Raw genomic sequence first — 11,389 nt, 5'->3', positions numbered from 1 at the left:
AGACCCGATGGTTGTGGTGGATATGTGGAGAATGGGCATACAAGAAACTCCCTTCCAAATGGAGTGGGACTTGTTTCTTGGGATGGGTATTACCACCAATGTGGATTATGCCCACTAGTTCGGCCAAGCGTACACGAAGAAACGCTGATATTTCTCATATAGCAGGAGGAAGTACCCAAAGTTGGAGCGATACTGATGATTGGCCACCAGAGCGCATTATAGCCTATTATGATCCTGCCTCCTGGAATCCTGGTGAGCTCATACAAGGGGCACGGGATCCTATTTATAATCTAAACAGAATAATTCGATTGCAAGCAGTAGTGGAACTTGTAACCAATGCAACGGCCCAGAGTTTGAGACTTATTGCACAACAGTTGGATGAAAGTAGAGCCGCCATTTTGCAGCTGAAAATGGGAATGGATTATGTACTTGCCAGGCAGGGAGGCCTATGTGGAGTCTTGAACTTGACAGGGAATGCCTGTTGCTTTAACATTTCTGATAATGGTGAGGCAATCCGTGTGTTGGCCACAAAGATGGAGAATATAGCACATGTCCCAGTACAAACATGGGAAGGATGGGATATGGGATGGCTCACCAATTGGTTACCTAATGTCGCAGGACTCAAAGGGATACTATTGTCTTGCTTGTTTTTCTTGACAGTAGTAGTATTGGTTTTATGTATGATGCCATGTATCATTTCATGTTTTAGAAGTACAATTAGCAAGATGGTTTCAAATGAAACTCTACCTCATATCATGGCCCTATACAGAGCTTTACCTCAGGAATATGATGAAGGTCAAGCTATCAAGGACACTTGGGATGAAGGTCCTTGAGCTTGAAAGGGGGGAATGAGGCATCTAATCATAAGCCTGCATTTTTATCAAAGCTTCTATATGTTTAATCAGGGCTTGCATTTTAAAATAAGCTTAAGGATTTTCAAATGTTTCATGCCAGGCAGAGAAAGAACCTTGGCAAGATGTTTTTCCTCCTAAGACAAGGGGGCCTCCTGATTTATAGCAGGAAAAACAATTCTCAAAGTCATAAAAAAAGGAATTACAGACAACTGACCTTGCAGATTGCAAAACACCATTAGGAATGAGGAAAATAATACCATTTGCCTCCCATTAAAACTTGAGCCATATCTTCTTCCTAAGGTTCAAAGGCCAGGAGCAAATGGGGAAAAACATTTAGCTGACAGAAAAGAGAGCATTTTTGAAAAGTCTTTTCTAAAGCTGTTTCTTTCTTAAACTGAGAGAGTTAAAAAGGTTAAATGTGTTAAATATTGGGAAAGGCAACTGGCTTGGCTGTAGAAGAAGTAGCTACTTTCTATTTTATTTTGAGGCTGGAGAGGAGGGTGAAAGGGGGAGGTGCAAACTGAAGAGGCTTCTTTTAAAAGCTGTTTTTTTTACTGAGTTCCTTCCTTTTTACTTTACAAAGGCCTTATTCCTTTTAAAAGGCTACCTATGATAATGTATGAAATATATTAGCTTAAATATATTGGCTTAAATGTAATTATGCAAAGGATTTAAGAAATGCTAGATTCTTATTTCATAGAGTCATATTGCAATAGGAGACCAGAGGGGCAAATGAGCCCAGCCTCCTGCTAGACAGGAGACGCCATAGAGCACTCTTGATATATAGTTGTCAGGCATTTGTTTAGAAACCATCAAATGAAGGAGATCTTTCAATGTTGATGTGAACTCAAGATCCTTGACATCTGTTGAAGATAAAAATGTAAGATTAACCATTTGTTTTAGAAGGCAATAGGGCAAGGAGGGCAAGAGGTGAGCTGGTAATTAAGATTCCATGTAAGATATATTATTACTTATTTGTCATTTATATATAGCTCTTTGTCTCCCTTATAAGGACAGAAGGAAGTGGGTGTATCTTTTGTGATTGGTTCTAGCAAACAGCCAGTAGGAATTTCAACCAGGCTGATTGGACAGAGGCAGCCACAGGAGGAGCAAAGGGGGCTGGATTAAGGAAATATAAGTGCTGGCCAGAATGGCAGGAGGCCAGGCGAGAGCTTGCTAACCATGTACCACTGAGCCTCTCATTTATTTGTCTGACAAATAAATTACTATTTTAATTTCTCTATTGCTGCGTTGAATATTTCATTCCAGCTAAGCGTTAACCACAAGCAGAAGGTGCTACAATTCCAGGATCAAATCAGAAGCCAAGATGGCTTTCATTATTCTGGGACTGTCCCTGGAAAACAGGGACACTTGGAAGGTATGCCATTGACTTATGTCCTGCAAGCAAATCAGGATAAATGTTCAATAAACAGGTTCTCTGGAAGTGTCCCAAATTCTAGAAGGCCACACAACAGAAGCAGCATAACCTATCCATTCTAGAACTGGATACAGCACAATGGAACAGAACAGAATTTCAGGCATAGGCATAGATTAGGGGTTTTTTGTCCGTATATATACAGGCTGTGATCTCTAGAGGACTGAGTTCCTCCTGTTAATCTTTCATTTAATGCTTAAGAGAAACTTGTGGACACTATGCTTATAATGGAAATTATTACCTAGAGCACATCATCTTGTGGCAATAAAAGATCTTAAAATGGAATAAACTGCTAAAATAAAGGAGGAAACAGTCAACACTGTCAGATGAATTAGTTTGCATTTTCTGATTTCAGGCATTTTAAATCAGGGCAATCGTGATCTTTTGGGGGAACAATATTAATTTTTTCCCAACTCTACCTAGCAATTTTACAGTCCCTTTTAAGAAGCAACTTCCACCTCAAACTGGCATGTGCATATAGAAGAAAAGAAAACAAGGAATTGGACAGTAAATCATGACCTAATTCTCATTCCAACATTATGGATATTATACTGTTGTTTAGTTTATCGCTGATGCAAGATTTTAGTCAGCAAGGTAAGCAGATCATTCTTTCTGTTAAAAAAAGATTATTCTATATTCCAATACAAAAGGTAAAGGAAGGAATCCAAACAAATTGCACAAGAAAAAAATATAAATAGTGGGTTCAGTTTCTCGATGGAACATGCAAAATGAATTTAACTAATAAGAAAATTTCACTGGACAAAATGGGACTTTTCCCAAGGTTGTGTGTCCAGAATTACAACCAGTGTGGAGTTGTGGTTAGAGTGTCAAAGTAGGACCATACAGCCTAACACACACACAGTGGCATAACGTGGGTAGTGCAGGGGGGGGTCGGCCGCACCGGGCGCAACATCTGGGGGTTAGGTTTAGGGGGCACAAATCCACAGGTTAGGGGGTGCAAATTACTTGCCTTGCCCCGGGTGCTGACAACCCACGCTACGCCACTGCACACACATACCCCAAGCTCACAACAATATGTTCATAGAATGTGGTGGTTGTTTCTTCTAAGGCAGATTTGGGGGACCTTTGGCCCTCCAGATAATGCTGAACTACAACTCCTATCATCCCTAGCTTGCTGGTGCTGACAGGAATTGTAGTTCAGCAACATCTGGAGGGCCAAAGGAAAAAGCAGCTGCAGGAGCAGAGAACCCTTTCCCTAGCTGGTGCTTTTTTCACTGATAACCACCCTCACCCCCATAAGACTTTCCCACTACAGGGTTCCAGGTGCAAGTTGCAGGCACACCCCAAAGGAGCCACCAGGAGGAGAGTTAAGCACACTCTATCTCTCCCTTCCCAGCTCTGTTTTTCCCTATAAGGGGGCCAAATTCAGGATAAAGAAACCTAGTTTGGAAGAGCAAAGGACCATTATAGACATTGCAGCAATGGGGAGACTTTTCTCAGCTAGGAAGAAACAAATTGGAGAGGAATGTCCATCTGCATAAGGCTGTTCATCCATTCTGCCCATTCCCTTTCAGGACTCCAGAACTATCACTGTTGCGTGCAAAGATTCTCTGAACTCCTTCCTAAAAGCACAAAAAGAATATCCATCATACTGAAAGGTAGGAGAGCTTCAGGAATGCCTTCTCCTCTGTAAAGGCCGCCAAAACCACTGAGATTTCTCAAGGAACCCTCTGTTTAAAGCAGAGATGGGCAGCCCATACAGCCTTCCAGGTGTTGTGGGACTCCCAGCTCCCATCAGCCCTTGCAGCCAGTGTGGCTGGCAAGCCGAGTAGGATGGTGAGAGCCATGGTCCAGCAATGTCATCTGTGGGAAGCCATAGGTCCCTCACTTTGGCTTCACAAAGAGGTTAATTCAGGTTGCTTCCTGATGACCTGGTTATTGGGCCTTTGTATTTGTTTGCACAAATTTTGCAGTGAGCATGTATAACATCATCTGTTTATTGAACATTCATTGCTTTGAATTCCACCACATACATCATTAGGCAGGAGGCATTCTCAGCATTCTGCTCTCACAGCGACCACCCAGATGCCGCTGGAAACCTGCAAGTAGGACCTGAGTGCAACAGCGCTCTTCCCTCCTGCTGTTTCCAGCCAGCTACTGGAGGCAGAACATAGCCGTCATGGCTAGTACTCATTGATAATCCTCCATGAATTTGTCTAAATCCTCTTTGAAAGCTACACAGTTTGGTGGCTATTAGTGCCTCCTGTGGCAGCGAGTTCCACAGGTTAAGTATACACTGCTGTGAGTAGAAGTACTTTCTTTTGCCTCTCCTGAATCTTCCAACATTCAGCTTCTTTGGATGTCCCTGAGTTCCACTGCTATGAGAGATGCAGAAAGCTCTCTATCCATTTCTCCTACACACCATGCATAATTTTATCAAGTCGCCTCTTGTTAGCTCAGTCAGTAGAACGTAAGACTCTTAATCTCAGGGTCACGGGTTTGAGCCCTGTTTTGGGTGGAAGGTTCCTGCATTGCAGGGGGTTGGACTAGATGGCACTTGTGGTCCCTTCCAACTCTACGATTCTCTTGTCTTTTCTCTAAACTAAAAAGACCCAAATGCTGCAACCTTTCCTATACTGTAATTGCTTCATCCCCTTGACCATTTCAGTTGCCTTTTTCTGAACCTTCCTCAGCTCCACAATATCCTTTTTGAGGTGCAGTGAGCAGAAATGCACACAGTATTCCAAGCTGATTTCTATAGCACAGCAAGTCACACTGGACCTAACTAGATCTGGGGCCCAGAGATTCCCCACCCTTTGAGAGTGATCTCACATGTGAATCTGCCTCTTCTTTTAAGCAAGTGTGCAAAGAAGTGAGGAGGAGGAGAAAGGAAGGTGAGAAGGGCACAAACAAGCTGAAATACAAGGAAGGTGATATTTCGGAGGTGGCAAGGCATAGGCTGGAATGGTCTAAGGCTGGATCTAGACACATCAAAGAAGCATTTGAGTTAAGTGCTTTGTAAACTTTGTATGAGATATCAGCTTGGCAAAAACGGAACTCCACAGCACCATCTGATGTTACAGTGTTACAATGCATACACAACACACAAACACTTTTTCTTTGCCAATTCAGCCAATGTAGCTGAATCCTAAGACCAACTTATTAAATTCCTTTATCTTAAGTAACAACTGGTTTTGGGTTGTTGTTGTTGTTGTTACTTTGTCTTTCTACAGAAAGTGAAAACACATCTAGAGAGGAGTTGTCCAGAAATCACACTGTGGCTGCTTTGCAATGTTCTGGACCTCAAGGCACCATGCAAGTACACTTCATTGTTTCCGAAAAGATGTACAGAGGGAAACTAAAAGCTATGGATCTCTTCTATGGCATGAAACAAATCGCAGATCCTGATGAGAGGGGCTGTGCTGCTAAATGCTGCTTGATATCGGCCGATCACAGAAAGAGCCTCCAGAGTCAGGCAGAAGCTAGTATTATGGGGAAAGGTAAGGAAAGGAAGGAGAGCTTGAGGGCCATGCATTGGGTTGTATTCCATGTCAGTTCAATTCAGAATAGACCCACTGAACTTAATAGACATCAGCCTGTTCATTTCAGTGGGCTCACTCTGAGTAGAATTTAGTTAGCTAAAACCCATTGTCCACTTTTGCTATCTTACCCTCTTCTATGACTCATCCCTGACATGAGTGGCAAACTTCAGGCCTGGGAGCTGAGTGTGGCCCTTTGGACTTCTGTATCTGGCCCCTGGAACTCCCCCCAGGCCACGCCCCTCACTGGTCTTGCACCAGCCTGAGAATTGTGTGCCTGGCTGGAATATGTCCTTGGATAACAATGCCTCTTGCTTGTCAGGAGAGAGGGCAGAGAAGGGGGTGTGAGTGTGTGTATAAACTAGCCTACTGTTAAAAGGTAATTGTTCCATGTTACCCCTGACCCTGCATGTGGCCCTCATATGGTTGTTCAAAAGAGAATGTGGCCCTTGGGCTGAACAAATGGCACCTAGGTTTTTTAACATATGTATAATGCTGGGGGGGGGGGAGGTGTTGACATCGGGGACATTGCAAGATGCAAGCATTATTTTTCAACTTTTCTAATTTAACTCCCTGGCAGATAAACACACCCCAGATACAATTTCTGTTCACAGTGCTTCTGCCAGGGGTGTCGGATTGTTTCATCATCAGCAATCAAACTAATAATGAAAATTTTGCAAGAAGTTTGGAAAAGGCAAATGAAATCGCAATCAATGCAACATGTCAAGGTAATGATTTTTTTTTTCCAGTTTTGCATGCGTAAGAAGAATAATTAGCTGAAATAAATACTGCATACTTTGCTATATTGCAGGGACAGAAGTCAGGGGAACTTAAAATGTAATTTATTTTTTCTTTAAAAAGCTTAGATCCCACCTTTTTTTGCATGACTTGAGGTGCACAATTCACCAAGGAGTTCTTCTGTGGATTGAAGGAATCCCATCTCAAAGTAGCTGGCAGTCCTAGTGAAATTAACAAGCAACAGAACAATAGTTAGTGCAGATCACAGAATCAGAGAATTGTAGAGTTGGAAGGGACCCCAAGGGTCATCTAGTCCAAGCCCTACAATGCAGGAATCTCATCTAGATCATACATGACAGATGACCACCCAACTGTTTAAAAACCTCAAAGGAAGAAGACTCTACCACCTGTATGGAGAGTCTGTTTCACCATCAGCTCTTACAGTCAGAAAGCTCTTCCTTATGTTTAGTTGCAATCTCCTTTCTTGTAACTTGATCCCTTGGTTTGGATCCTGCCCTCTGGAGCAGAAGAAAACAAGCTTGCTCCATTCTCCATGTGGGAGTCCCTTACCTATTTGAAGATATATCCTCTTAGTCTCCTCTTCAGAAGGCTAAACATAGTCAACTCCCTCAACCGTTCCTCATAAAGCTCTGCACGTGTTCCAGCTTGTCAATATCCTTCTTAAATTGTGGTGCTCAGAACTGGACACAGCAAGTCCTCAGATTGCCAAATACTCAACAAGGAGGGAGTGTCAACAAATTACAAGATCTCTCATTACACTGTCAGCTGCCTCCTCATTCTCAGTTTTGCCATTGTAGAACTCAATGAAGAGGAGGACTAAAAGTAGTATTACATGGCTCCGCCCATCATTAGCTCTGGCTCCACCTACTGTTAGTCTCCCTGCCTTCTGCCCCACCAGTCACTGTTGGTGTGCTGAAAGGTGGGAAAATACCACTCAGATTTTCCACCTCAGGCACTGAAATGTCTTGAGCAGGCTTCCTCAACCTCGGCCCTCCAGATGTTTTTGGCCTACAACTCCCATGACCCCTAGCTAGAAGGCCAGTGGTCAGGGATAATGGGAATTGTAGTCTCAAAACATATGGAGGGCCAAGGTTGAGGAAGCCTGGTCTTGAGACTACAGATGTGTTCGCATTAACGTTTACTCCACATCCGGTGGCTCCCAGTGCTACTTTTTGAAGCCACATTCACATGTTAGCCATGGTCCATATTGATCCTGCAGTTTCTTGACAAATACTGCTGTCCGATGCGGTCCCCCCCCCCAGCCCTGATCCAGATTAAATCCGACTAGAAAACTTAATCCACCGTATCTGTGCTGTGAACATTTAAGATAGCCATTGCACATGCACAGATGAAAACATATGCTAGGCTTGCCATACGTCAGGAAAATTCCTGACGTGTCCTAGTTTCCGGGTGTAAAAACGGCGTCATGGAGGAATTTTGCTAAATCTGCAAAATTTCAGGGGGAAACCAGGATGTATGGCAATGTGATGGAAAAAGCAGTGGAAACAGCTCCAAAAGTTTAAAATCACCATTTTGCGGGGGAGGTTTCCCCCAAAAAGCTTAACAATTTTGATGGGTTTCTTTAAAAAAAAGGTTTGAGGATGTGAAGAATTTTACTTTTTGAAATACGGCAACCCTAGCATATGTTTCATGAGTAGGCGTTGGGGAGGGGTTGGAAGGGCAAGGAAGACAAAAAATATGCATTGGGTGAAAACATCCCCACCCCCTCTCTGATGTGAGCAAGTCTGCAAATGCATCTTGAAACGCAGCAAGGGGAACAACTGTGCTGCCTTTTAAAGTTGTAAATGTGAACATACCCTACAACACAGCTCCTATCTTTCATTATTACATTACCTCGCCTATTTTATGCTTCGTATTTCTCGTTCTGTCCCCAGAAACAGATGAGATGGAGGACAGGAAAAAGATAGGTGTCTTCCTGAAAATAGCCATCTTGTGTGTCATGGTGCCCCTGATGTTCTTCTTTATGGTATTTGGTGTATGCGAAGTCCCCTGTCCTGTAAGTTTGCTTGTGCCGAATCACTGCGACAATTTAAAATAAGTAAGCTGCTTCATATCGTGTCAGACTCTTGGTCCATCTAGCTCAGTGTTGTCTACACTGACTGGCAGCAGCTCTCCAGAGTTTCAGGCGGGGTTCTCTCCCGGCCCTTTCTGGAGATAGCAAGGATTGGACCTAGGGCCTTTTGCATGTAATGCGGATGCTTCACCATTGAACTAGGGTCCTTACCCATATTTGCAGAGGATTCAGTGTGGAGCAAATAGTGGTGAAATTTCATGTACTGGCTAGGATTGGGGGAGAAATTCAATTCATTCATTGCATTTAAAGATGAACCTACCTAATTTGCACTTTTCTAAACAATAAGCAAACTGAAACACAGCCATCCTTTGAAAGTTGCACTTCTCTGAATTTTGCAATAGTTATACAGTCACGTAAAACGTGCAAAAATGCATAACGTGAGCATAAAATGCATATATTAGTAATAATAAATACACTGGGAAATTGCTTTGCAAAAATGTGTATAATAGGCAAAACTGCATACAAGTATGTGTGTATTGGGATAAATTTGCAATAAAATGCTAATCGATTTTCATGATAATTTTTGAAAAAACAAGCAAACACTAATTGATGTGGAAATGTGGAGAACTGAACTCAAGACTGGAAAAACGAGAAACTGAAACCAAAATAGACAGATTCACCCAACCCTAGTTCTGGCCTGTCCAAGTCCCAAGGAAATTGATAGTGGTGGACAAGGCTGGCTTCTTTTGGGAGGGGCTGTCAAAATGTGGCCTCAATACTTGTCATGACCCCAGAGTGCAGCAATGACTGGGACACTGAACCAGAGGAAGTGGACCGGGGGCACTCAGGATGAACAGTCACTAAACAGGCCATCTGGAAGCACACTGGTACCTGGTTTTGAGCCTAGTACTAGTGATTAGGAGCCAATGGAGATTGGGGCTGGTAGGCAGGAGGCTGACGAAACACGCTTCACAGCATTGCAATGCACAGGAGGCTAGTCCCTTAAGGCGAATGAGGCCTTGCCCCACCCACCTGAGCCTGCCCTCACCCAGTCCCCACCTGCCATACCTTATTTATGACCAATATAGAGGGCAGCATTGACTGCCAAAACATCTGGAGGGCACCAGGTTGGTGAAGTCTGTATTGAAGACATGGGCTTAGGCGGGGCTTTGTGATGGAGTTAGACCAGCCTAGCCATGCTGATTAAGTTTCTTCTTCACTCAGTGTTCCCTTTCTTGTTGGAGGCAATGTCTCTTCCCTACGCAAAAACATGAAGCAAAAGAGAAGAAAATGACGGAAGCCACAAATCCTGCAGCACACGGAATCCCCACCATGGTCTGTTTGTTTTTAACAATTCTGTCGTGCTTATTCCATTCAGCTAGACGAGACTTCCCTGGGCGTAGGAAGAGAGCCCTGCGTGATCAGGCTCATCTAGTCCAGCATCCTGCTCTCACAATGGTGCACCAGGTCCTACAAAAGGAAGCCTACAACTTGGGCTTGAGGGCGGTAGCCCTCTCCCTATTTGTGATTCCTAGTAACTGGTATTCAGTGGAGGTAGAACATAGCCACTGTGGCTAGTAGCCGTCAAAAGCCGTACAGTCCATGGTTCTGGAACAAGTAGAACCCTGCCAGATCACACATAAGACCAATCCAGCCATAAGAATTTAAGAAAGGTCTTCTTAAACCAGGCCAGTGGTCCATCTGCACCACCACCCCAACTCACAACCAGTCAAGAAGGTGTCATTTGCTGCCAGCTTCCTCCTCCTTTGTCTCAGGGTTGCCCTTGTTAGAACTCAAATGAGAGAAGGATGGAGACAAAATTAATTGGCTCTGTCTCTCCCTGTTATGGACTCTGTCTCCATCTACTGTTGGCCTCCCTTCTTTCTTTCCTACACTGATGAACCAGATACCCATGGGAAGCCCACAAACTGGGTCTGAGAGTGACAGCCCATTCACCACTTGCAATTCCCAGCCCAATTTGTGTAACGCCCCTTTCAAAGTAATTCAAATTGGTGGCCATCTTTAAAAAAAAACAAAAAAGCATGCAAGTTAATTACAGTATTGCACATGGAAGTAAAATATTTGGAATTGCTTTTCCAGTCCTGCATTGTCACAAAATCCATCCCCATGTTAACAGTACTGTTTAATATGCAAAAGTTTGACTTGTTATATTATAAAGTATATTTTTCATTTGTTTTCCAGGTAGAAGTTTAACATCAAGTCCCAACACCCCCAAAACATCTTAATTCAGGAGTGTTTAGGCATTGCTTCTGAAATAAGTGAAATAAAAGGTGTTTCTCATTTACTGGGTTGTGTATGTGTGCATGTGTGTGTTTAAAATTCTCAACATGATCTCAGAAATAGCAAATTCAAGCTACATCTACCCCCCTTATGTACTCAACATTTCTTTTTAAAATTTCTTTTTATTTGGGCTTAGGTGGGGCAGTGTTTCGTTTGTCTGAGTTATTGTTCATTTATGTGTTTATTTTTTATTTGTTGTAAGCATACAGTTGTCCAAGTATTTAATCACTTACACAAAACCTTTACACACACACACACCTGACACAACTTATTGTCCGCACATATATAGCACACTCGCATAAACACCATCCTATACACGTTTCACGCATATAAAAACCTAGAGGCAGTTGGTCATTTCCCCATTTTTATATGTGCCAGGTGTTGGCAAAATAATTATCCCTCACCTATTTATATTCAAAATATTTTATTCTAAAAAATACTTGTGTCTCAGCTCGGCAGTGTCAAGTGGATGTTTATTTTAATATTGCTGAACTGCTTTACTTGG

The 11,389-nt window shown here is 42.9% G+C and overlaps 1 protein-coding gene across 2 annotated transcripts; it reads left to right on the top strand.

The window, feature by feature from the left end:
• Nucleotides 1–2,372: 2,372 nt before the first annotated feature.
• Nucleotides 2,373–10,880, top strand: LOC309331774 (uncharacterized protein C17orf78). Of its 2 annotated transcripts, none has more exons than XR_014151958.1 (7): nt 2,373–2,883; nt 3,825–3,908; nt 5,484–5,750; nt 6,370–6,517; nt 8,444–8,565; nt 9,808–9,918; nt 10,786–10,880. XR_014151958.1 is itself a non-coding variant. In XM_081844290.1 (7 exons), the coding sequence occupies exons 1-7, from the start codon at nt 2,829–2,831 to the stop codon at nt 10,795–10,797; spliced, it is 765 nt and encodes a 254-aa protein (XP_081700416.1). In that variant the 5' UTR covers nt 2,377–2,828; the 3' UTR covers nt 10,798–10,880. The 2 variants fall into 2 exon arrangements, 1 of the variants encoding a protein (XP_081700416.1); XM_081844290.1 differs by having other exon boundaries at nt 2,377–2,883; nt 6,404–6,517.
• Nucleotides 10,881–11,389: the final 509 nt, after the last annotated feature.

The sequence above is a fragment of the Podarcis erhardii genome (genome assembly GCF_964252035.2).
Source record: "Podarcis erhardii genome assembly, chromosome: 16".
NCBI classification, from domain to species: domain Eukaryota; kingdom Metazoa; phylum Chordata; class Lepidosauria; order Squamata; family Lacertidae; genus Podarcis; species Podarcis erhardii.
The sequence above is the reverse complement of the archived record's forward strand: the minus strand, read 5'-3'. Positions and strand labels throughout refer to the sequence as shown.

Excerpts from the sequence above, each read along its gene's own strand:
- LOC309331774 (XM_081844290.1), top strand. The coding sequence starts at position 2,829 with ATGGATATTATACTGTTGTTTAGTTTATCGCTGATGCAAGATTTTAGT. Across the intron at positions 2,884-3,824 it reads GCAAGATTTTAGTCAGCAAG|GACTCCAGAACTATCACTGT; the intron begins GTAAGCAGATCA and ends ATTCCCTTTCAG. Across the intron at positions 5,751-6,403 it reads AGCTAGTATTATGGGGAAAG|TGCTTCTGCCAGGGGTGTCG; the intron begins GTAAGGAAAGGA and ends TTCTGTTCACAG.